This window comes from Dermochelys coriacea, chromosome 3 (genome assembly GCF_009764565.3).
Source record: "Dermochelys coriacea isolate rDerCor1 chromosome 3, rDerCor1.pri.v4, whole genome shotgun sequence".
Classification (NCBI taxonomy): domain Eukaryota; kingdom Metazoa; phylum Chordata; order Testudines; family Dermochelyidae; genus Dermochelys; species Dermochelys coriacea.
This window is the reverse complement of record NC_050070.1, coordinates 46,456,971-46,483,843: the sequence shown is the minus strand read 5'-3', so window position 1 is coordinate 46,483,843 and position 26,873 is coordinate 46,456,971. Positions and strand designations below refer to the sequence as shown.

At 41.2% G+C, this 26,873-nt stretch overlaps 2 protein-coding genes across 6 annotated transcripts in view; one reads left to right on the top strand and one right to left on the bottom strand.

The window, feature by feature from the left end:
• Window positions 1-26,873, bottom strand: part of LOC119853212 (muscular LMNA interacting protein) — a 187,922-nt gene that overhangs the window by 52,639 nt on the left and 108,410 nt on the right. For all 5 annotated transcript variants that reach the window (XM_043510378.1, XM_043510376.1, XM_043510377.1 and 2 more), the window contains 6 exons: window positions 25,017-25,082; window positions 24,844-24,927; window positions 24,686-24,745; window positions 22,381-22,425; window positions 18,274-18,318; window positions 2,537-2,662 (listed from right to left, as the gene is read on the bottom strand). In XM_043510378.1, coding sequence (XP_043366313.1) covers window positions 2,537-2,662; window positions 18,274-18,318; window positions 22,381-22,425; window positions 24,686-24,745; window positions 24,844-24,927; window positions 25,017-25,082 — 426 coding nt within the window. The remainder of the gene's footprint in view (window positions 1-2,536; window positions 2,663-18,273; window positions 18,319-22,380; window positions 22,426-24,685; window positions 24,746-24,843; window positions 24,928-25,016; window positions 25,083-26,873) is intronic.
• On the top strand, window positions 4,729-11,084 carry LOC119853381. The gene is given in 3 exon segments (XM_038396405.2): window positions 4,729-5,215; window positions 10,402-10,686; window positions 10,689-11,084. Coding segments are annotated over 3 exon segments (1,146 nt in total). The 3' UTR covers window positions 11,063-11,084.

Sequence of the window (26,873 nt, the reverse complement as noted above, 5' to 3'; positions counted from 1 at the left end):
GGAGATTCCATGACTTCCCTAGGCAGTCTGCTCTATTGTTCTACTGTTCTTACAGTTAGGAAATTTTTCCTGAGATTTAATTTAAAACTGCTATGCTGTAGTTTGAACCCATAGCCTCTTGTCCTGCCCTCTGTGGCAAAAGAGAACAATTTTCTCCATCTTTTTTATGGCAGCCTTTCAAGTATTTGAAGACCACTACCATGTTCCCCCTTAATCTCCTCTTTTCCATACTAAACATACCCAGTTCCTTCAGCCTTTGCTCATGTGGCTTGCATTTCATCCTTTTGATCATCTTTGTTGCTTGCTTCTGGATCATTTTCAGTTTCTTTACATCCTTTCTATATAGCAATAACCAAAATAGGACACGAAATACTCCCGCTGAGACCTAACCAGTGCTGAGTAAAGCAGTACTATCATTTCTGTGATTTGCATGCTATGCTGCTGTTAAAGCAATGCAAAACTACATTTGCTTTTTCTGCAACAGCATCACATTGTTGATTTAAGTTCCAAGGGTTGTTATTTGCCATCGTGTCATAAATATAAAGGGAAGGATAAACACCTTTAAATCCCGCCTGGCCAGAGGAAAAACCCTTTCAACTGTAAAGGGTTAAGAAGCTAGGATAACCTCACTGGCACCTGACCAAAATGACCAATGAGGAGACAAGATACTTTCAAAGCTGGGGGGGGGAGGGGGAGGAAAGGTTCTCTCGGTCTGTGTGTTGCTTTTGCCGGGACCAGAGCAGGAATGCAGGTCAGAACTCCTGTAAAGGGTTAATAAGCAATCTAGTTAGATATGCATTAGATTCTGTTTTGTTTAAATGGCTGATAAAATAAGCTGTGCTGAATGGAATGTATATTCCTGGTTTTGTGTCTTTTTGTAACTTAAGGTTTTGCTTAGAGGGAGTCTCTATGTTTTGAATCTGATTACCCTGTAAGGTATTTACCATCCTAATTTTACTGAGGTGATTCTTTTACCTTTTCTTTAATTAAAATTCTTCTTTTAAGAACCTGATTGCTTTTTCATTGTTCTTAAGATCCAAGGGTTTGGATCTGTGTTCACCTATGCAAATTGGTGAGGATTTTTATCAAGCCTCCCCAGGAAAGGAGGTGTAGGGTTTGGGAGGATTTGGGGGGGGGGGCAAATGTTTCCAAGAGGACTCTTTACCTGTTATATATTTCTTAGACGCTTGCTGGTGGCAGCAATAAAGTCCAAGGGAAAAAGGTAAAATAGTTTGTACCTTGGGGAAATTTTAACCTAAGCTGGTAAAAATAAGCTTAGGGGGTTTTTCATGCAGGTCCCCACATCTGTACCCTAGAGTTCAGAGTGGGGAAGGAACCTTGACACATGGTCATCCAGCTCTAGAGACAAACTCTATATTTTATAAAGAAGCATTTATGATAACACATGCAGAGGATGTTGCAGCCCATTGGTATATTACAGACAATAGGCCAGACTTAGCTCTGATTTACACCAGTTCAACTCTATTGGGAAAGTCAATGAAGCCAGCCTAGTGCAAATTAGAGTAGAATTTGGCCCACTGTGGGGAAGGAGACAGTTAAAATAAAAATCTTTCTTTTTAAGTGTTTTTAACAACAAAGCTTTTTAATTATTACTTTTTTGTTGCTAAAGTGATTAAAATGTGATTAGAAGGCCCCAGAGCTAGCGAGAATTTAATTATAAAGGTGCCTTGTTCACATTTCGTCTGGCAAGAGAACTGCTCAGCATTGTGATCCTCTACTACCTACCAGATGGATGATTCACAACATACTGTGTAAATTAATTGGAAGCTTCTCCAGGAATTTAATTACAAATTTGTGGTAAAGGTTTTAATTCAAAGTAGTACACACAAACACATATTTACCTATATAGATTGATAGATTTTCATACATATAGTTGCTCTGAGACAGTGGCCAACCAAGTCAGTAAATCACTCAGAAATGAAAAATACTGTATTATCACTACAAGGTGCTCTTAATGACCCTACAGGATGTTCTTAAAGACATTACACAAAGTGGTATGTTTGATACTGGAAGCAAAATTTGATTTTAAATTGACATGGATAACAAATTATCAAAAATAGGGGCTGGTTATTTAATCATGCAGTTCTTGTTATGCTTTGTATCAGGACACAATAACTTGCCAGTAGATGTATAAGGTTACAAAGCCTTCTTGTCCTAATGAGTCCATGTCTTAAAAAATTACATACAGATGTTACAGAATGACCAGGATCATAATTCATTAATATACAGGCTGTATATTCATATACAGGCTATTTTCCCCTCTTTTAAAAGCCACAGAGAAGGAGCTAAGCCACTGGATAATACAAAATGGAACATCATCTGGGCTGATACAGTTTTAATAGTAAAGTGTTTGAATATAAAATGGAAGGGTAGTGTATATATTGCTGCTATTTAATATATATACACATAAATAAACAAGAGTCCAAGATTCAACTTCATCAGCTTCTTAGGAAATTGACAACCACTACAAATTCGGGAGGGGGGGGCAAAGGTGATGTTTAAATAAAGCACTCACCTTCTCAATATCTGCATCTCTGGTTTCTTCAAGGTATTTTTTGAAAGGGTTTGGTTGATAGGGCTCCTCTGTTTTTAATAAGATTTTTGTTTTCACTGGCCCTGGACGAATAACACCAGGCTTTGTCTAGATCCATAGCAAGCACAGGGGGAAAAAGAATAGAAATTTAAAAACCTGAAGTAGTACCAGATTATAGAAAATTATATTTATTTCTGGACATTCTAATTTCAGTTTTATTGAAGTTACCATATTTCAAAATATGACATTTAAAAATATGCAAGGACCAAAATCATTCAATTCCTCTTTGATTGGCCTGTTTTTGTTTCAGAATATGGAGAAAGGTGACACCAGTTGTGATTTTGCAGTCACAGGAAGCTCTTAATTAAGATCTATTTGTTATCAACCCAAAGGATAGAAACTAGCCTGCCTATCAAACTATTGTTTCTGCCACCTCTTGCTAGCTGCTCAACTGCATCTTAATAACTTCATCAAGTCATGGATTATGTATAACCACATCTATTTACAGACAGCAAATTCCAGTATGGCCTTTTCAAACAGACACCATAAAATGAAAAAAACCCACACAGTAAAGAAGTGCAACAGATGATGCAAGTATATTAACTAATAACTTTCACCAACGCATGGTAAAAAAGCACGTTTTATAAATGACAGACTTAAACTCTGGCCAAATATCATATGAAGCTTTCCCAACATACTAGCCAAGAACTTGAAACACACTATGAACAGCAGCAGCAAACAACCATTTTTGCACAAATGTAATTAGTCTTTTCAGTACTAACATCTCAACGTACTCATCCTTCAGTCACTGGAGAGCAATAAAGGAAGAAATGAATGGAAAAAAGTAATTGTTTATTCTACAAAGTACAGCTGGCTGAAAAACAATAATTCCAGTTTGTGAAATTTTTCAAAATTTGTTCTACACCAGTGGTTGGGAGAAAAAGATTTACTCTCTCCATGCAGAGCATTCATCCTGGATGTAGGAGACCCAGGTTTAAGTCCCTGCTCTGCCTGATTCAGAGCAAGGTTTTAAACCTGGATTGTCCATGTTCCAGAGGAATTACCTAACCAGTGGGCTATCGTCTCTTCTTTCTCCTTCCCCTGCCTCAAGTGAGGCTGTTTGTTAGGTGCTGTATGCATTAGCTGGGTTTCTGTTAGTCTATGTTTGTTTTTTGTTTTGTTACTTGCTGTTTCTTTCCTTTATGGGTGTTGTTGGTTCCCTCCCTTTTTTCCTTGGGCGTGAGGAGATTTTCTCCATGGAGTCCACTTCAAATGGGTTTAGTGGTTTGTCCCGCAAGAATGGGGTTTGGTGTGTACCTGCTGCCTCCTGCACTGTAGAGGGCACGTTGCTGAGTATAGGTAAGGTTATTGGCTGTGGTCATATAAAATCTGCCTCTTGAATGAGCAAATCCATAGTGATTTTCCTGGTTGAGGAGCAGTTTGTGAATTGTTTGGTACAGGACGGACTCTGGGGAATCTTTGTTCAAGCATTTCCCTTGTTTACTCCTGCTAATAAAAGTATTTGTTTCCAATGTCATCCCCTTCCTTCACAATAAGACACGAGTGTCTGATCTCTCCCATTATGGGAAGGTAGTTTCTGCTGGTGGGATGATTCCACTAGCGTGGAATAACCCAGATGTGAGGCATTTTATGACATTAAATTATCCTGATCATCCCCTGAAGCTGGTTTTAAAGCACCACGTGGAAGGAGTGGGTTATACAGTGTTTGCTACCTCTGAAAACATGAAATGTTTCCTGTCTGGTGACCCTGGTCACTTGAGGAGTTCCTGCTCACACAATGCTGGCTTGGGAGTCCCTGATAAGAATGTGGGACCCCAGGATAGTGAGGAGGGGGCTGGGACATCAAGGGACCAACAGGAAACTGCCTGCATCTGCACTGCTAGATTCCATCTCCCCCCATCCCTTGCCATATGTGGTCTGCTGTTGTCCAGAAAGCAGACCCCCGCTTCCCCAGAGGAACCCTCTGTTGTGACCCCATAACCTGTGCTTGTACAGAAGCAAGTACTGGAGGTTGAGGAGCACCTTCCTGCAGAGCAAGTACAGGGGTTCTAGAGATGGGGGTGAAGAACAGACTGATGAGATGGATTTATGCGGGACTGTGTTTAAAAGGGCTAAGACTTTGGAGGCCCCTGAGCTGCTGCCAGTGGCTAAGGATGAAGCAGTGTGCCCTGAGGAGGAGGATAACATTGTGTTTGGTGGGAGCTTCCAGTGGGCTACTGTCTTCCCCTGGTATGGTGAGTCCTCAAGCCCCCAATCCTGTATGCTGCAGTGATGATACTGGGTCCCAGCCTGGGGTGATGTGGCCTACCCCTCTTGGGAAAATAGATATACCAGCTGCCCCCACTGAATCTCTCTCCTTCATGAATGATGAGTGTGTTGCAATGGCAGCTCAATGTTCTTCTGAGCTGGTGGAGTCTGAGGGAGATGAAGAAGATGATGATGATCTCTGTGACTCCTCATTGGTTCCTGATGTTCCAGTGAGTCAGCTAGATATGAAAGGTGGGCATTGTGTGGAGGAGATTAGTGATATTTTGGATAGCACCAAAGGGAAACAGGGAGTTGAGGTTGAGGCCTATTTCCCTGATTTACCACACTTTGTTCACTCAGCTGCCCTTGGCTTGAGAGATATCGTGGTTGATGGTAGGACGCACTCCCATCTTAAGAAGTTGTTGAGAAAAGTGAGGAAGCATGCAGGGATTGTTCAAGATATATAGGCCTCCCCGTGGCTTGTTTTGCTCAAAATACTTCCACTTTCCATTGTCGCTCTCTGCTGCTTGGCTCTCTCCTTCTAGTCTCCATGGTGCTGCTAGGGGCTAAACTAGATCACTTTTATACCATGAAGGCCAGCATGAATATGGTTGTTCAGTCTTCCATGTCTCCCACTCACTTGTCTGGTCATCATGATGCCTCTCAGTATTTCTCTCCCTCATACTCCCTGTGCTTCCCGCTGGTGCTTTAATACCAAATTGTTACAGGACCAAAATTTCACCATTAGTTATTTGCTGTGTTTTGGAAGCATTGGCAGCAGCACAAACCCCTGTCTGAGTCCTTGAGACAGTAGTGGAATGTTGGGAAGGTCCAGATCCAAATGTTCTACCAGCAGTATATCCAGCTTGCCATGTGGTCCTTGTATCATGAGTGCCTTGGAATGAGACATCTTGCACCCTCTTGGCAACCTTGATGTGGGAAACCCAGTAGAAATACCAACTCCTGAGGAGCTTGGAAGGCACAAGGAACCCTAGGGTTAAGATCCGTTTTACTCAGCTCCATGAAAATGATGCTCCCTCCAAGGCTCTTTTTCAGGTTAGAGAAAAAGTCTACAGACTAGGGGCAGGATTTTTGCCTCTGGCTGCCGAATGGTCATCTGACAGCTGACCCTATTGAGATCCAGAAAGCAGGTTTTTCTTTTTACAGTACTCTGTACTCGCCTGAAGCCTGTGATGTCCTGGCAGTGGAAGAGCTGCACCAACTACCCCATCTGACTGGTGAGGAAAAGCAGTGTCTGGACACCTTGCTGTTGCTACAAGAGCTCTCTGGTGCAATCCAGCAGTCTCAGGCATCAGTAGGCTGCCATTTTAATTTTACAAGCATTTCTGGCATTTTATCAGTCCTGACTTTTTTCTAGTGATGCTGGAGTGTGCCCAGGAGATAGCACTGCACCTCAGTTACCACAGGGCAACAATCAACCTGCTGCACAGAAAAGGGGACCTCTGTGACTTATGGAACTGGAGACCTATTTCTGTTCTCTGTTCTGATTATAAGATTTTATCCAGGGCCTTAACCAACGGATTGTAGGACTGTCTGGACAATTTCATACATGTTGATCAAACAGATTGTATTCCTTAAAACTGTAATTTGGATAATTTGTTTTTAATTCATTATATTTTTAATGTGAGCAAATGTTGTAGTCTGGAGTGGGGCTTATTTCAATGGACCAGGAGAAGGCCTTTGATAGAGTTAACCATAGTTAGCTTTTTAAAACATTAGAAGCTTTTGACATTTGGCCAGTGTTCTCTTCATACATTTCTTTACTGTACCATAAAGTTTAGTGTCTTAAAGATTAATGGGGGTCTTAGCCACTGCTTCCTAGTTCTCAGAGGCATTCATCAGGGATGTCCTCTCTCTAGGATGCTGTATGTTCTTAGTTTAGAGCCATTCCTGCCCCTCTGTAGAAGCTATCTAACTGGCCTTTCCAGGCCAGGGTGCCAGATGCTTTCCCGGTTTGTCTGTCAGCCTAAGCTGATGATATCTCAGTATTTATCACTGTGACAAGCAGGCATTTTGTGTGAACAAGCTCCTTCTATATGCATTAACAGGGCTCAGAGCAATTTGATCTTACTGGGTTCTTGACAGTGTAGCGGTGCCCCTTTGTGGCCCCAGCCATTCCAATGGGGCACCTCTGAGATTAAAGTGTTGTAGGTCTTTGTCTAGAGTGACCAGACAGCATATATGAAAAATTGGGACTGGGTGGGGATAATAGGAGCCTATATAAGAAAAAGACCCCAAAATTGGGTCTGTTCCTATAAAGTCGGGACATCTGGTCACCCTATTTTTGTCGGATGCTATACACTAAGGAACTTGGAGGGGACTGAGGAGAATGTGCAAGGCCACTTGCAGAAATGGCCTGGCTCCTTCCTGGATTCTCTTTTCAGGGGCAGGTTTTGATTGCCAACAATCTTGTGGCCTTAATGTTATGGCACTGGATAATGTCTCTGCACCTTCCCCTGGGCCTTTTGGACTAGATTCAGAGGTATATTAATCATTTTTTAAAATAATTACCACCGATTATGCCCTGCTTTTCTGTTCCTGCCATTAGATAAAGGGAGCCAGGGACTCACTGATTTAACCAGCAGGGTGGTAGCCTTTTGTCTCCAGTCTGTTCAATGGTTACTTTACTCTGACTCCCCATAGGTCTACAAGTCCTGGCTGTTTCTTTCCTGTGTCATGCTGGGGAGATGGTCTTTGAGTCTTACCTATTTTTGTTGGCACCTGGTAGATTACAGAGTCTAAATTTGCCTCTATTTTATAAAGGTCTTTTTAAACCCTGGCAACTTCTGCAAAGTGCACAGCCAGACCAGCTGTTTTTCAGTTTATGGCTTTTGGAACAGTTGCTGTGTTTTAACCCACTTTTTCCTGCCGAAGCTCTCTCCTCCAGGAGCCTGTTTTCTACCATTAAACAGGCTGGATTGACCTAGATGTTCCACATGCTTGTTCCTAGTTGGTCAAGCTGGAAGTCAAGACAGCTCTTGCTGTTCAGACTAGAATCCACTCTGTATGTCTTTTGAATAAGGTCCTTTCTGAATTTCAAGTGGCACTCACTCAGTGGGCTGCTCGGTATTTGCAAAGAGTTTTTGCAGGGATTATTCTTCTGGGGGGGGGAATGCTCCCCTCGTTAGCTGTCTTCCCTCCTATAGATCCTTGTGCAACCAGGCAGAGCATTGTCCTGCAAGGGTTTGGTGAATCTTACTTTTGCAACCATAACCAAGCAGCTGCTCTATGGCACGTGTGTCAAGGGAGGCATTATGCCACCCTCTCTGATCTCTCTGATAATAGCCTGGAAGATGTCCCTGTCCCCGGGTGACTATGTCTCTGGCTTGGAGGACGTTATTCAAACCTCCTCTTCCTAAGCACTCCAGTGACTTACAGTGGAGGGTCCAGCATAGCATTGTAGCAACCAATCATTTTGTACACCATATTACTCCTACTGTATCTGCAGAAGACCCTTCTGTTTGGCTTCAAACACAGTGTTTCATTTTTTCCTACATTGCTGTCATTTGATTCCTCTTTTTGGTTATTTTTGCAGCAGCTTTTCAGCAGTTTGGGATTGGTTTTCTCCAACCTCCAAGATACAGGGCTCACATTCAGCCAGTTTCCTGACTGGCTAACGTTTTGAGGGTCAGGCAAAACTAGCCATTTTGAAATCTCTCTAGAACAGGATAGCTGATTACACCTTTCATAAATTGACTTGTAATCTGGACACTTTACATTTGACTTGGGGTGATAATATTTTGAGTGAACTTGGTGGTGATGATGATGCTTAAATGGTCTAGGTTGAATGTTCACTTAAGATGTGTTTGGTTTATTTTATTCATATCTTTGTGTGCCTATATTATAATACAAAACATTTTAAAATATTTTGGTGTAATTTTATGTGAATATTGGTGTTTTTCTTGTCATCTCTCTCCCCCATTTTGACCAGAAATTTAAAGGTCTTTCTGTCCTGAATACTTTACAGTCTAAATAGACAAGTGACAGGGTGGGAGATCAGAGATCCATTTGTCAGATAGGGAACTGAGGCACAGAGAGTCTGAATGCTTTTCAAAGGTGTATGTGGCTAAGATATCAATTAAGCCATTGCTTGAGTCCCAGGCCAGGCAAGTCCCTTAACCACAAGTCCATACATCTGTCTATTACCAAAGCCATGGGAAAAACAAGTATTTGGGTTAGATAAGGGTAGACATAGTCATGGGCAACAATGGTTTATATAAGATTGAGGTCAAATAATTGAACCATTATTATATGTGGTATAGAAAAGTACCCGGTGACTGAAAAATAATGAAATTGATTCCATTATTTAAAAAGAGGGGTTCCAGAAATAAAGTTGAAAATGTTGAACCTATAAATCTAGCATCTGTATTAGTAAAAGATTTTGATATATAGCCTTACAGTAACATTTGGACAAATACAATTTAATAGTTGTGAGTTATCATGGATTTGCAAAATATATATCATGTCAGACAAATCTATTTACTTTTAAATTTAAAAAACTACTGGTCTAGATAGTGGCCCGTTATAAATTTAATATGATCTAGATTTTCAGAATTCTTGTTACCGAGTTTGATATGACAGGTTATCGTATAAACTCTAAGCATGAGCTAAGGAATAATTTGTTAAGACAGACAAAGAACTGATCTGTAGGCAGAAAACAAAAGGGGAGGTAAAGGTATGTATTTTTTATGGAAACTATGAGCACTGGAGTTCTGTGAGGATCTGTCCTGAGACAAACTCTTAATTAACCAGGTAGTAGGCCTCTCTAACATGGCCACACGGTAGACAGTAAGGACCATTTGGCACATTCTGCATAAATAACTGCAGGGCTGCTACTGAGTTGCTTCCATGGGTAATATCAGTTCCCAAAGTAACTGCACCTCTGACCCCTTAGTGGCCTCCTTGAGGGCATCCCACTTAGATCTCTGGCCTGTAATCATCACCTTTCTGTGGGTAGGAACCTATGATCCCCTCCCTCTAGACCAGGGACTTGGAATGTAGACTCCTGTAATTCATGGTGATTATCTCTTCACATCTGACTTTAGTTCAGCACCTGCAGTTCTGTTCTCTCAGGGCAATGACAGTGTTGACCAGTGACCAGCCTGCTCTCTAAAAGCAAAGTTCTATTTATGCAGAACAAAAATATTACAGAGAAAACACATAATTAAAAACAGTAAATAGCTTATATGTAGGTCTAGTTTACCAGGCGGTCACCCATTTGCCACATGAAGACTTTGGTAGGACTAAAATACTTTGGGCCATGTCTGTAGAGCTTGTCTCGTATGGTCACTGTCTCAGGTCAGTCCTTGGATTGGGTATGAGAGAGTTCTCTTTCAGTTCAGGACAATCACTTTACATAGTTTCATGTTCTTTGTCTGCCAGACCTCTTGAATATCATCAAACCAATTTATGTTGTTTCTCCAGACAGCCCACACTTCAAAAGGCTGGTTACTTGCATTGTTTCAGCATTAGGAATTTGCATTAATTACCCCCGCCCCAGTGACTATAGTTCCTGTAGGAAACCCATATATAAGATTTAGAAGGTTGATACAATATAGTCTTTAAAGTGCTTGCACCTCTTAATGGCCAGCATTCTTTTGGACCTGCAGTTGGGCTCCACACACTCAAGCCTCAGCACAATCTTCTTCGTGGTCTTGGCCTTCTTACGGAAGATAGGCTTTGTCTGACCACCATAACCACTCTGCTTCCGATCATATCTCCTCTTTCCTTGAGCATAGAGAGAGTCCTTTCCCTTCTTGTACTGGGTCACTTTGTGGGGCTGGTGCTTGCCACATTTCTTGCAGTAAGTCCTGCGGGTTTTGGGGACGTTCACCATCCTGCCAGCGACGGCACAGAAAGAAGGAACCTGATCCTTCTTTCCGCGCCGTCGCTGGCAGGATGGTGAACGTCCCCAAAACCCGCAGGACTTACTGCAAGAAATGTGGCAAGCACAAGCCCCACAAAGTGACCCAGTACAAGAAGGGAAAGGACTCTCTCTATGCTCAGGGAAAGAGGAGATATGATCGGAAGCAGAGTGGTTATGGTGGTCAGACAAAGCCTATCTTCCGTAAGAAGGCCAAGACCACGAAGAAGATTGTGCTGAGGCTTGAGTGTGTGGAGCCCAACTGCAGGTCCAAAAGAATGCTGGCCATTAAGAGGTGCAAGCACTTTGAGCTGGGAGGAGACAAGAAGAGAAAGGGCCAGGTGATCCAGTTCTAAACTCAATCTTGTTCATTGTTATAGTCTTTAAATAATTCATGTGTCCACAGCATCTGTCACATCTCAATATAATAATCTTTAAATATTCCATGCTTCCAAAGCACCACCTCTGTCACAGATACAGCCCATAGGAGCAGAGCTAAATAAAGAATTGATGTTTTGGTTTGAGTTTGAGCATAGGTAAAATGAACCATGAACTCTCCTATACCTCCCATACCCCTCCCCCTCCCCACCCCCCCCCCCAGTAGTCAACTAGTTACCACAGTGTTGCCAATTTAGTCACAGGTTTATTCTCCTCCCCCCTCCCCCGTAAATTCAAACACCCCCCTCTAATTTCAATTCCTGGAGAAAGTACTGGCAACTAGTTCCCCAAGTTGACTGGGCACTGTGTGAAGTAGTACTTTCTAAAGTATCACTTTATAAAGAACATTATAAATAATTGGTTAGACTACTTATTTGAAAAAAAAGAAGATACAACTAAGTTAGAGAAAGTAGAAGGTAGGGCCACAAAGCTGATGAATAAAATCCAGAGATTTCACATATGAGCAGAGCTTGACAAAACTGAACTGATTTAATCTAAATCATCTTCCATCAAAAAATACGACTGAAATGTTTAAAATAGAGAAGGATTTTGAAATTAAATGTGGTTTTTGAGATTATTGATTTGGGGATGTAAGTTTAAGTTATGGATGGTCTTGAACTAATACTAGACATGTCTACCTCCCTCCTTGCTTTGTATCCCTTTCAGATCCATCTCGTTTCAGTTAAGATGGACTATAAATAAAAATAATTTCAGGTGACATTAGTTTTACTGGAAGAGTGATGAATAGTCAAATTTAATTTAAAATAAGATGTTTTGATTATGGAATTTAACAAGTTAGTGCCTGATCCAATGCCCATTTAGCTCATTAGTTAGTTTATGCTTGGGAGGAAATGGCCATTCTTTCTGGAGGGTCAAGAGGAAATTTAGCACTCCAGGGTTTTCTCCCCACTCAAAATGGCTGTGGAAGATTTGCCAAGGAGTGTTTTTCTCTACTTTCAACAAAAAGTTAAATATAAAAAATAAATTAAAATACAGGATTGGGATGGCATAGTTATTATCAAATTACTGTACAGTATCTTTGGCCTCCTAATGGTCTTACACAACTATGTAACTAAAAGTCTATTGTGCTACCTGAAATTGTCAGGAATAAGCTGTCTTTACAGATGAAGCACTGCCTTCAAAAGGACATTGTAGAAAATGCTTTCAGGGCTGTATTTTCTAAAGAACACTGACGTCAAGTGCCCACAGTGAGATGAGTCATAGGCTGTAACAGTCTGACACACATCAACTAGCAATCAGAATTTGAAATACATCGTTAGCTACCTACCAAGTTCTAACAAAATCATTGGTTCAAAAACAGAAGCCTGAGCTCTTCCTTTGCTAGCAGACAGCACAACTGACAATAGGTAGAGTGCCCATAAGCAAGCTGAGATTTTCCTTTGCCATGCAGGGCTGAGTTACAATACTATCACCCCAAAATTTTAAAGGTTACAGTAATGGACAGGTATTATATGTGACTGATATACTCTAAAAGGAGTGGATGCAGGCACATATTCACCTCTTGCTTTTTCTTTTGTTATTACTAAATAATAATACCTAGCTCTGATATAGTCCTTTTCACCTAAATCTCAAAGCACTTTACAATGGAGGGCAGCGGCATTATCCTCATATTACAGATGTTACATTGTTTAAATAACCTCACTAGATAATATCCCACAGTACAGTAAATGGGGCACTATAAAGTTATACATACACCTGAAGGTTCAGGCAGTCCTTCTGAGCATAGGTAAGGGGAGAAATTAGTCTGTTCCAGGCACTGGTGGTAATGAAAATGCTGTTTGGGGATAAGGGGCTGCAGAAAGATAAAAAGCCAATGAAGTAAGGTCTGGGGGTTGGGGGTGCCACCCTCCTTACTTGCCCAAAGGCTGGACAGATTTTCAAATTATTTTGACTTCCTACTGCCCTACTAAATCCCTAAACCTTTGATTAAATCTAGGTCCTTTTTAAAACCTCTCTCCCCCTGAGACTCTGATTCCTACCTAATCTTTTCTCTTGTCTGTATGTACTCTGTCGGTGTCTATCTCTATGTCCTCATCTCCTCTCTTTCTGGATATTTTGTTCCATTATTTTGTCTTTCCTATTTCCTCATTCTTCATTCTAATTACTCCTCCTCTCTTGTATCATCTCTACTCCCTTTCCTCCTCTTCTCTTCCTAGATTTTGCCCTTCCATCTCCTTATCACACCTATCTCTCATCCACTCATACTCTTACTCCCCTATTTTATCCATCCATGCCCCCATCAATGGTGCTTCCCTCTCCCTCTCCTCTCCCCTACCTCATCCAACTGCCTTCTCTCCCTGCTTCCTGCACTGGGAGATGGGATCTCAAACCACTCTGGTTGCCTCTATCTGCTGGCCTCTCCAGAAAAAAGCTCCCCATCATGAGGTCTTCAGATGGCTCAGCTGCCTCCTCTATCTGCTACCTATCCTAAGAAATAAGTCTAGTTTCTTTTGATTGCCAGGGCCTTCCTGTAGCTCTGTGAACACACTCCAGATGTCATGCTGGCTGGCATCTGCGTGAGGACCTGGGGAGACCCATTCCTCAGTGCCTACATAGATGCTCTATCCTGTCTGCAAAAAATTCTGGCACAGCATAGCACAAAACTCTTTCAAAGCAAGTTAATTTAGAGGGGATATCAATAATATGGTCATTCCAGCGTGGTTCTCTTTACCCTCATACAAGTAAAGCTTTAAATGGTTGGATGCTGAAATCAAACTATAAAGAAGTATTTCTAAAAGATAAAAGTGAAATGCTTCTTCCTTAATGATAATCTTTTTGAAAACAAATCGTGAGCTCATTAAAAAAACATCAGGAAAGGACTGAATTATGTATGAATTAGTCTTATGCAGTCATCTCTCTATAAAACTTTCTGTCATTACTAACAAATATCAAGTGCTATTATTGCTATATTTTAAACTGAGTCACATTCTTGTGCTTTGCCTGATGTCTGACCATTACGGTATGTATTCAACCTGGGCCAATTCAGGGAGGTTCTGAATAGCCACTGAGCACACACCACTCCCATAATCACAACAGGGCTGCTGGTACTCAGAACTGCTTAGGATTTGGCCTGTGCGGTTTGTCATGTTCATAATGCCTGATATAACCGTGCAGCCTACTGGAGCTCAGAGCCGCTTCTCTAAAGGACAACAAACAGAAAACCCTTCCTAGAGACACTTCATGTATTAATTTAGACAACAGAATCAGAACCACCACCTGTCAGAATTTTGACTGAGCATAGACAGGGCCCCACTCACTAAGAGGTATCAGTTTTATCCTCAAGTCCAAACCTGGGTGGCTCTGAACAAATGCAGAGGTGCTAGGCTGTCACTGCACATTATTTTTGACAAAAATTCAGTGTGTTCAATGATAAGTTTTGTTGAAACATTCTTTTCCCAAAAACCAGCTTCTCAGCCCGACTCTACCTCTCACACGCTCCACAAAGAAACCTACTGCTCAATTTGTCTGTTTAGAATGTACACAGGAACACTTGCTAATCAGCTGAAAGATCAGAGTAGAAGAGGCCTGGGAGATCCCTCCATGTCTGATGGCTAAACTCGCAAATAAACCAAAAGCAAATGAGGTCTGGAGCTTGGTTGCCAGGAACCACTCAGGTAGAAACCCCAAGCTCCTGGTGAAATGCAGAGCAATTCCCCCAGTTGCCTTCTTTGCTTAGAGGTTGCCAATTCATTAGTAATGAAGTGGGGCTACCATTAGTGAAGCAGGCTCTAGAGGGACCTAGTTGTCCTCTCTCAATTCTCGTGAGCTTAGGTCACACCTTCCCTTGGAGCTCTCTTGTTCCACTATCTAGATCACTGCTTTTTCCCTTTATTTGGGATGTTAGGAATCGGGCTTATAAAAACTATGCTGGGCTTTTCTATGTTTCCAAAGGGTGTGCACGGCTCATCAGAGTTATTAAACCCCTTTATTTTACAGCAGTCTTCCTGAAAGCAAGAATTTTATTTCTTGATGCTTCACAGAGGATTGCATTTTGAACGCTTTCTATTCATTGCTTTTTGTCAATTTGTCTCCTTAACCAACACTCCCACGCCATCAGACTCAATGACATTTAACAAAAAAAGAGAGTTAGTTTCTGTCTCTCATGGAGCACAACATGCTTTGGGAATCCCCAGCTGCTGTAATGATCCACTGGGGGTCTTTACAATCCATAGCAGGTTAAGGAAGCCATGAGGCTGCTCTAAACAACACGGATGATGGATTTGGTTAAAAAAAAAAAGTGGCCCCAAGATAAGGGAGCCACAAATGGATATTTTATGCTCAGCAGTTGTTGGGCATAGTTGAGCATTGAGCCCTATGGACGGAAGAGACCTTAGGTCATTTTATATGACCCACTGAAAAGGATGTAGCCCTACCCACACACCAACGTTGCAGGTACTGGAACCGTAGGCATTGTTTGGGCTGAGCTCTCTCTAATGATACTTCAGTTCTGCATATACCAAAAGGATGTGTTTTGATTACTACAAGTACAATCTCAGGTGCTTTGCTTAGTTGAGTTTTAAATTATTGCTTTTTGCCGTGAACTATTTTTCATAGGGATAAGATATTAAAGTGATAAGATATTAAGATATTATAGTGATTAAAGCTATTAATTTATTTATTTTTGTTACCCAAATCTTAAGTTTATAAATGCAATAAAACATTCTATGATATGAATGAGGGTCTAATAGAGTTCTTACCAGGTACACTTGAAGTCTGAAGGCAAATGTTTTGGGCAAAAAAAAAGTTTTATGCCCCTCTGGCTAATTATTCACAGATCTCTGTAAAGGTCCTGGAGGAAGGACAATTATTTTGCATGCCGTTGTGCTGACAGAGCAGTAGGACATATCCCAGAGCTCATATAGCTGGATAGGCATCTTTTTGTAATGCAGGTTGTTATTTCTATTTACATACAAATATTTGAATGTCAAGAAATGTATGAATTTTTCAACATTTTTACAAATGCAAATGACACTTTCAGCTAACTCTGTGCCAAAGGAATATGCAAGACCTGAAGCCACTTAGCCTCCATATACAATTCAGAGAGAGGACTCTAGGGTACATTCCTTAGTACATAGCAAGGGACTCCAGCATAAAATAGAAACCTTTGTGTTATTCCACTTACAGCATTTATATTCTGCCTTTCTTTCTTGCTGCAGTTTCAGCAGTCTAGGGCTTTCTTTATTGTCTTTCCTGAACTATTGTATAGTGTTCTTAAAAGTAATAGCTAGATTTCATCCTAGAGATAGCTACAATTCAGTGATGGAAAGCAATCTTGTATAGAGGTAAATGCTGCTTCCTCAAATGTCATTCCCCGGTGCCCAAATGCCATGCAGTCAAACTGGGCAAATTAATGGCACAGAAGAAGAATCTGTAGCAGCACACCCTGGCTGTACCCCCTAGAACTGCTCAGTGTTCCACGCTAGATGCTACGCTGGCCAGGATTTGGTGGCAAGTGATTGCTGAATTAAGTTCAGATTGCTTTATAACAAAGGGAGTTATAATGCCATAATTCTCAAGGTTTAACTGCTACTCTGCTCAGACACCATTTAATTTACTTCACAGAACTTAGTGCTAAGCAGCTTTAAACCTAGGAAAGTCAGTGAGCTGCAAGATGTATATATTTCTCTTAATGAATGAGTTACAGAAAAATCACTTCAAGCTGTTAAATCACCTGGCAGTATGTCTCAGAACTGCTATGCATATACCTAGGAACTAAGCTACACTCTTCCACATGAGCTGTATCATGCCATGCATTATCTAGGTTTCTCTCACTTTTAAAAATATGTTTGAAATATATTTAGCCTTCTCTTCAGCCCACATCTAGAATCCCTGTTAATCTCACTAGCCTGCAAGGGCCTGAGTTCAAAGCTCTCTGTTTTAGATGGTTAGAAAGAGGCACCGACTTTCTGGTTTCCCTGAGGGTACTCAACCCCCACTCCGCCACAGGCCCCTTTCCCACTCCACCCCTTCCCCCAAGGTCCCACCCCTGCCCTGCCTCTTCCCACCCCTGCTCCACTCCCAACCCTCCTCTTCCCACCCTGTTCCACTCCCTCCCCTGATCACATCCCACCCTCCCTTCCTCTGCCTCTTCCTGCCCCCGCTTCTCCCTCTTTCCCCCAGCACACCGTTGAACAGCTGATCACCGGTGGGTGGAAGGCACTGGGGGAAAGGGGGAGGAGCTGATTTGGCAGGGCCGCCAATGGGTGCTGAACACCCACTATTCTTTTTCCTGTGGGTGCACCCAAGGAGTCGGTGCCTATGGTTATAAACACTGACTGCTCTTCTGTTGTTTGATAAATCTGAATATCCATCTGTCATATTCTGCCCTTGCCCACATATGTGCAATGCTGGTCATGTGGTTAAGGCACTGGACTAGTGTTCCAGAGACATGGAGGAAGTTGGCATAGTCACTAGCTTTCTGTGTCATCATGACCTAGTCACTTATGCCAGATTTTCAGAGAAGTGCAGCAATAAGTGCTATAATGGGAAGTTCTGGGTGCTGAGCACTTTTGAAAATCTGGTCCTAGGTGCCTGAATGGGATTCAAGCTATACTGACAGTCTGGCCCTGGCTCTATGGCACAGTTCCTTATCTGTAACTGGGGATAATAAGATTTCCCTACCTCACTAGGCTGCTGTGAGGACAAAATGAAGTTGTTCTACATAAAAGTTGTGTTTTACTCTTAAAATGCTTCCTGGGACCTGGTTTTCATCTCACTTTTCACCAGTTTAGCTGTTCTTGATTTAAACAGGTAGAAGCAGGGAGACTAGGGCCCCAGAATTTTGCCTCTGTTTAAATAAAGTTTTCAAACAAAACTGAAAGATTTTTAAATGGCCACTAGGAGGCAGTGGGCCACCAAGTTACCCACTCTCTTAGGCCTCTGTCGAACCCTGCAGTTGACCTATTATTCCACCTTACTTGTAGGTATTTGGCACACTTTTGCATTCAAATGCATGTTCAGCATGGAAGGAGTAGTATATTATTTATTACTTTAATCTGGAAGCAGGGACCGCAGCTTCCTTCCAAGGACTAAGGAGGGACCCAATAATTTGTTCAGATTTTATGCTTGTAATTTGAAAACCTGCATAGTTCAGACAAATGATACATACCAGTTGACTCTCTGTCACTGTAGGTGTCAGTAAGTAAAGATTAGCCTGCAAAAGAGTAAATATATACAGTGTTACATAAACTAGTGTGATTCATTACAACAGTCATGTAATCTGGGATGAGGAAGGATGCTTATTCACTACAAAGGGGAAACCAGGAGGAGGACTATTTCCATAGATTATCAGTGGTTCCTGGATGGTGGGAGGAGTACAACGTTTACATTTTATCATGTCACTTGTAGGTATTTTTGTGTTCCTAATGGAAGAAAGGCATTTGAGCAACAGTATATTCCCCTGAAGAAGTCTTTATATGAGATGTAAAAGTTTGCCTCTGCAGGGTGGACAATGAAAACAACAATCATGAACATGTATTTCCCACATGAAATTAAGCCTTTACTAAAGTCTCACAGGACTCGTTACTGGATGGACATTTCTAGAGCATTAAAATTCCACCTATCTTTCAAGGAATATCCTCTCCTACAAGTGAATTCCATTGAACATCACTAGGTTTCTGTACAAAAAGACACTTCCCTTCCAGCAGGACACGTTCAATATTAAGGCATCAGATCACTAAACTTAGAGCATTCTTTGGTTAATTAAAAACTCTTCATCTATAATAGCGGGGATTTGATGTTAAAACTGCAGCATATTAAGAGCCAGATTGTGGCATACGCCTACAACCCGCACTGGATGGTATTACAGCAGCAGCCCAAAGGAGGGATACCGACTGACTCAACCACAATTCCTCCTAGTGGTTTCCAGTAGCAGAGTAGCTCCATCATCCTGGGAGAGGGTAGAACATGCATACCTCTTTCTCCTACCAAACTCCACATGCTGGTGTTGTCTGGGAATGGGACCAGAGACCCATCTTCACTAACCCCAGTGGGATGAATAGTGCCACCACTGGTCATACACCAGCACAGAGCTACCAGTCACATTGTTGCTAGTTCCTACACTTAGAACAATGAAGGAAGGCTTCTAGTTCTTTCTCCCCCCCCCCTTCTTATGCCTGCATGGGGCAGCCACAGCACTTTCAGGCCTGGGTTTCCACGACCTTGTACTTTGTGCAGTCATTTACATCTGTGGAAAGTTAGTGCAAAATGGGTATCAACTGCTACACAAGGAAGAATACTGGTAGTTGAGAATTCAGACTTTTCATTTTTAAATACCCTTGAGAAAATATCAAGCTATGACCCAAACCATTTGTCGAGACTGTTGCCAAGAGGTACACTACAATAACTAACTAATTTGTGTATACAAACACTAATATAATGTAAAGAAAATATGTAAAGTGGCTTAGCAGGATGACAGCTTTTGCTGTGTCTGATTGACTAACAAACAAATTAGTATGCAAAAATCATCTATTTTTCTTCTGTAACCAATGGCACATTTAAGACAGCTTCTCAACAAGCATCCAATAACAGAAATTATGCATATAAATAATTAAAATTATAATTATATTGTCAAAATGCCATGCTAATCTTTGTAAGTAAATTGAATTTCAGTTGAACAAATTAATAGCTATTTAAGATAAAAGAAACATAGTGCAACTTCCTTGTCAAAAAAATTAAATTAAATTAAAACATCATTGCTCCAAGCAAGATCACTAGTCATGAGGTAGTGAGCATATTGGATGAACTCACAGTTTGATATTAATACAATATAGGTCCTTACAGTGGGTGACAAATTCAGTCCCAGAAGGTCCATCACAGACATTCTTAGCTTTTGAATTCATTAAAAAGAGACACGGCTTTCTTACTAGTCCAAAATAGAAACTTTGATCCTAATTATATGTTATTTTGTAGCCCCTTTCTGTGACACAAAAGAGCCAAAGCAAGCTACCAGAGAATAACTCCAATAAATGGTGATTCCTTGGGTGGTATAGAGCGCCTTCCACATACCCTGTTATAGGTGGTGTACTAAGTGTAGTGTGACCTGGCTATTCACAGCTGCCCGTGTGGTTCCTTGGAGGCCATGACTCAGAGTGTAAGTTAGAGCAGCTTTCAGGATAAGTGATTATAGGGAGGTCCAGACAAAAAGGAATTCCCCTAAACCCACAATATTTGGGGGCTGAACATACAGGAAACTGAGCCCCTACATACACAGGATTTTGTTGGCGTTTCTCCAGGTCTAAAGCCTCCTCAACCCCTGATAGATTCCCTTGAGGCAGCAGTTCTTCTGTCTTCTGGGGAAGCCCTGCAGGTGGCAGCAGTCTTGGCCTTCTGTACTCTTGAGGAGCAGCCATCTGAGCACTTTCATGTGCATTATTCTATACTCATGTTTCTAGACTCATATTCACCTGCTCCCCAAACCCCACAGATAAACAACTCCAACAATTTCACATTTGGGAACAAAATATAAAAAATTAAACACAGGCAAGAAGACTTATATATCTGAGTAGACGTGAGACTTTAAAATGTCAGTGCATTTGTAAAGATCAAAGAAAATGAACCTGACAGTAACCCTACCGTGTTAAAAGCATCACACACGGGAGCTCCAAAAATAATATCTCAGCCAGAATTTCTAGTCACTGTTTGTCTTGTAAGGATAATTCTACTTAAAGCAATGTTTCAGGCACAGTTTAGAGATTATAAGAATTACACTGGAATGGTGAGCAATACACTATCATCTTCAAGGTACAACATGTCAGCTTGTTTTTGCATTTCACTAAAAATGAAAATCTCCTTTCTATTTAGCACAAACTAGCACGCTCTGTTCTGTAAAATTCACATTCCATAGTATGCAATAAAAAATATACAATTGCATGCAATAAAAAAAATCACTTCTGTAGTTACTTGCTCAGAAAACAAAATTGCATTGATCAGACAGTGTGCTGGGAACAAGCTAGTAAATCTTTACTGCTTTTGCCTGCACTGCACCTGATCTGTGATCGAGTAGAAAGATAGATTGGTGAATAATGAGCAGACATATGTCAGCATGTGAAAAAATGGGTCATAAATAAAATAAGGTACCTTCCTGAACTGCTTATCCTAAGGAGAATAAACATGTTAATTGAGTTTAATATGTTTTAATAATTAATAAAACAAATGACTTATGAGAACTAATTGTGTGTGTGTGTGTGTGTGTGTGTGTGTGTGTGTGTGTGTGTGTGTGTGTGTGTGTGTGTGAATTTAAGGTGCCAGACAGAGGATAGCAAAGAGTCAACTTTTCCAGTTACAGTACACGTAAGACAAGAACAGCATGGGGCAGCGGAGATGCAATCATCATCAGAGGAGAATTAGGCTTGCCTGCAAGCATGCTGTGTATCCCCTAAATTAACAGAAAAAAACAAAACAAAAATCCTTCCCTCAATTTCCCTTGCCTCTCTAACAACTGTCCTATTTTCTTAAAAAAAAAAATGCTTCTTAGCCCCATTCTGTGGGGACCAGTTCTTGAGGTGACAGGATATTTTATGCCCATTCAGGGCTAAATTGAGGTTTTTTATTACGAGAGGATATGAATGTCATGCCAAGCAAGTGCTCCCGGTAAGACATTTTGCCTCAGGTTGGCACAGCATCTTTGGGAGTTCTGGAGAGGTGTGAGCCAGAGTGGCCTTTGCTTCATCTTTTAAAGAACATCACACGTGTTAACCCTATGTGCAGCCAGAGTTCACTCTTTGGTCCTCCATGCCCCTCCTTGGGGTGACCTGCCCCTCTGCAGGCATTAACTTCAAGCAGAGTTTGGTGACCATTCCCGTGCAGAGGTGCATGAGGAAGGAGAGGTTTTAGCATCTTTTCACCCTAATCTTTGCAACTGTACCGGGCTTCTCATAGATGGCAACCAAGACACAATTGTAAGGAAGTATCTGGGTGATACAGACCGTTGTCTGCAAAAGAATTAGACTGAGATCACCAGCTCACACCACACTGAAGAGCCACCAGACCGTAAGGCTTGAGGTGGAATTGGAATAATGGTGAGAGGTATCAAGTCTCATTTCCAAAGCCTTGAACTATTCACTTCCCCTACCACTGTAAAAAAACTTTTCATGTCCTAGATGGATTTACTCCCTTCCCTCAGGCAGACCCAGCCATTATTGCAAGAAGGATGTTTAATCCTACAAAATAAGACATTTCTGTAGCTAAAACACAGAGTAATTATAAAGGAACTTACATATCTGGTTTCCCGTCCACCTGCTCTCTGCAGTGTTGCAGACATCTATACACAAGATAAATTGATATAACATGCAACCAACAGTAATCTGACAATTCCATGAACTTTTATCTTTGTAGCAAGATATTAACTGCTAAAAGTCTAAGAAACCATCACTCTGCAACTTATGAAACATTCATCAGAGAGGTGAGATGTGATTCATTAATGTTTAGCTCTCAGTGCTGAGTAATTGTTGACTTATTATATTGTGTGTCATAAAGACGTGACTCCAGCATCTGACCTCATAGTGTTAAAGTTGCCCATGGTATTGTGACCACGTAATCTAGGGTGACCAGATGTTCCAATTTTATAGGGACAGTCCCAATATTTGGGGCTTTCTTATATAGGCACCTATTATTCCCCAACACTCCATCCAAATTTTTCACACTTGCTATCTGGTCTCCCTAATGTAATCTCTGGAAACTCTCAGAATGAATCTGTTAATGGACAGAAGGGGACATATCCAACCCCCAAACAGGATTTCATTTCTATTTCCATAGGAAATGTATTGGAATTATCTTTGGTTCTGTGCTATTATCCAGCAAGAACTGTCTTCTTTCATCTGATTCTCTTCTGCTGTCTGTCTAATCTATGGCATTTCTAAGGCACTTAGACTAAGATATCTGTTGTATCTCTCCTCCCACTCCTTCTATTTCCCATGTCATTACTCTTTACTCTGGCTTCTTTCCTTCGCGGTCCAATTCTCCACTGTCTTGCACTTGGTGTAATTATATACACATATACAAAGTGGTATAAATAGCTATCACAGCAGAAATCCCACTCACCTGTAGAAACATTTTACAGCCACTTTACTCTGTGTAAGTAACTGCACAAGGTGCAGGCATTGAAGAATCAGGCTACAGGCATGCACAAGTATCCCCTGTATCAAAAAAATGAAGGAAAAAACCCTTCCCTCAATCCCACCTGCTTCTCTAACTACTGTTCCATCTCCCTTCTCCTCCTCTTTCTCTTATGAGGCCTATGACTCGCCTCACCATTGCCCTGCAACTCATGAAATCATTTGCACCAGCGAAAAGTCAGTACGGAATGGGTGTAGAATACTCTCATTCCCATATGGTAATGTTTTACCCCCAACTTTACATTAGTGTAAATGACCAGACAATGTGCAGAGCAACAGCAAGTATTGTTCATTCAGAGTGGACCCACTGACATCAATGGACTTTGGACCCACTGCGAAGATGTCCTTCTCAATCCTCCAGTCTGCTTCTGCTCTCTCCACTCCACCAAAATTCCCTTGACCAAGGCCACTAATTGTGTGCAGCATTGTTCTAGCCATGTCAGTCCCAGGATATTAGAGCTACAAGTGTGGTGAGGTAATATCTTTTATTGGACCAACTTCTGTTGGTGAGAGACAAGCTTTTGAGTTCCACAGAGCTCTCCTTCAGGTCTGGGAAAGGTATTGAGAGTGTCGCAGCTAAATATATGATTAAACAGATTGTTTAGCATAAGTAGTTATACATATTCTATGGGACCATTCAGACTGAAGTGGCCTGTTAACACCCCTGCAGCCATAGGGCAAAGAGTGGGGTTAGTTGGTTACAGATGTTGTAATAACCCAATAAGTTCCCTCCCCTTTGCCAGGTACATGGCTACATCGAAGGGGCAGGAAGAGATGGCGCAGGAGGGACTGCCTGAGGAGGCTCCATCAACCCTACGGAAGAAATACCTGTACTGCCTACTTACCCCAAATACAAATAATCTGGTGCAAGTGGACCTAAAGGTTCAGAGTCTGAATTAAACAGTCACAGTCTTCATGACTTCTCCTAAAATGTAAGTCTATCCATGCCTCTAGATTTTCCTCATTGCCCATCTGCTTGCCCTCTCTATATTGTCTGGGTTGAGGGAGTGCAGAAAGCTTGCTGAGGCTCAGCAGTAAGTGGCTAGAGGATTGGGGTACTCAGCACCTACAGCTGGGTTCAGTAACCAGCCTGTTGGCGATTCACTCAGATGTCCTGCCTTCTGGAAAGCCAGGTATCTCTGGATTCTTCCCTGACTACTGGAACTTCAAAGGACAAATTCCCTTTCTTCATACACTGCAACTACTCCTGCCTCCAAGTAGATATGTTGCAGTGGAGAGGAAATGGCTCAAAAGCTGTAGCTGCTCTCTCCTCCCTCTCTCTTTTCTGTGTCTTTTTGGACACTAAGGGGAGGATCTGTATTGATCTTTCATCTTTTAAGATTAAATGTAGCTTTCTACTGTTACAGGTTTTGTATCTATGATATGTGGCCAAGCTTACGCACTTACTTTGCCTATATCTGAATCCACTGATGTGTGCAGGGAAGATGGAGAAGATTCACACCGGCGCTGAAAAATGGGATTTGAAAGTGCACAGACTTTGTTAATAACAAGAGAAGATGGAAAAAGAGATAAAACATTTAAATTCCACATTAGTGCTGTATTACCATAGGCAAGGGATCCTGTAAGACTTGATCGATGGCAGCACAGATTTCTTCAGTTTGTTGCCTGAGCTGGGCAGGAGAGCACATCTGGAAAAGTAGAAGCAACAGCTGAATTAGCTTTGGCTTTGTGAGTCCAAATGAAACACTGGCTGGAGAGATTTATTGTGATTACCTACCTCCGAATGTGTGTCCAAAGTGGCGTCCTCAGTCACTTTTTCTGTTTTAATTGGCTCTTCTAATGCCTAGAGATAAATAAAAATTGTTCTGATGTTAGATTGGATGAAAATAAAGACATGTTTTTCAGTGTGAAAGTTTCCTTATTTGGTACTTCACCGTATCAGCTGGGAAAGAAGATAGCTGTGTTCTAAGCTTCGTCAAATGTAAGTGACCATATCTTGAAACATTAAAGATGTTCTGCACAGACAGAGCACCAAATTCCAGTGATATTAGAAAGAGTGAATGTCTCTAATATCTCCTGGTGAATGTCGTTGTTTTGAGCCTAATTATTCTTGGAGTTCAGAACAGTATCTAAGATGAAAATTTTTCTGCATGTAATTTAAACCCATTGTTTTCCCACCAATGTTTACTTGCAGTATGTTGTTTAGGCACTAGATGTCTCTATGTGCTGTATACCTTCCAGATAAGGTGTGGTCCATGGTAAACAAGAGAATAAGACTGGGACTGCAGAAGTCTGTTGGTTTGTGTCTGTGGCTGCTTTCTTTAATAAAATGATTCCTGTTTAAGAAGCACTGAGATTCCATATAACTTGACAAAGGATGCAATAGGGTTTTTGGGGTTTTTTGGGGGGGGGGAGGAGAAGGTTCTAAACAAAAAATTGTGTAGATAAAGGAAAACCTTTGTTATACATTAATAAAAGGAAAACTCTCTAAAGCATTAATGGCTGAAGTAGGTGCCTTAATTATAAGTATCTGTTTAGATTTCCATTCAATTTTTTCTCTCTTCCTCTCACCACAATTTTTCCAAAGCAGAACAGAAACCCAATGTGCTTTGAGTCCAGGTCAAACTTTCAAACCCACAAAGTTGGTATCGGCTTGAAATTAGTGAAAATGAATTTGCCCATCTCTAATTCTACCAGTGGGTGCTGAATACCCAAAAAGCCAGGCTTAGAGGAGAATTCAGAACATCATTCCTCTTTTCCTTTCTTCTTCTAGGTTCTGACCTACAGCCTAGTTGCTGTTACCCTGTTCCTGCTCTAAAGTGACTTCCAAGGAGACGCCATGCTGAGTTACCATAATTGCCCTGGAATCTGTGGGAGAATGATGCTAGACTGCAGGGGTCAGGATCTGTGGATTTTTAAATCCATTGCGCTTTTTCAGTTTCCTTTGTATTATTTAATTTTTAAAAACTATCAAAAGAGCAAAATATATTTATTTAAAGTTAGTCACCCTGACCCCTGCGTGCTCCCTGTTTCAGTGGAGTTCTGTGAGAACAGTGACATCTCAGCATGGTACATGTCAGGGCTCCTCAACACACAAGACAGTGTGGTGGCAAAATAAGCATGAATTTAGATAGTGAGGCATGGAATACCCTTCTTTGCCCAGCTATTGTGGGTGTTCAACACAAAATTGTAAAGTTACTGGTATTTTACCTTTGCTGCTATTTCAATTATTGTCTATCATATTATATATGATAACATATCATTTAAAGTTTTAAATCAAAATGAAAGGCTTCCATCTATCTGAAGTGATTTTTTTAAACAGCACTTTCATTGAAAATGTTTAAATATCTGGGTTTCATTCCAAGTCAAAATGAAAACAAATTCGGAGATCTCAAAACCCTTCACAAAAACGGAATTTCTATCCTCTGACCAGTTAGAGTAACTGGTAATGTGTCTGGATATAAATTAGAAAAACAACCTGTTTTATTTAGATACTTAAATAAACCCTCAGAATGGAGATTCTGGTAAGCTTCTCAAAGAATTCCTCCTCCATTAGGATACTGAGCACAGTAAATCACTAATAAAAAAAGCTTTACATGATCAGAATGCTCCCAGTGGTTGAACACACTCTGAG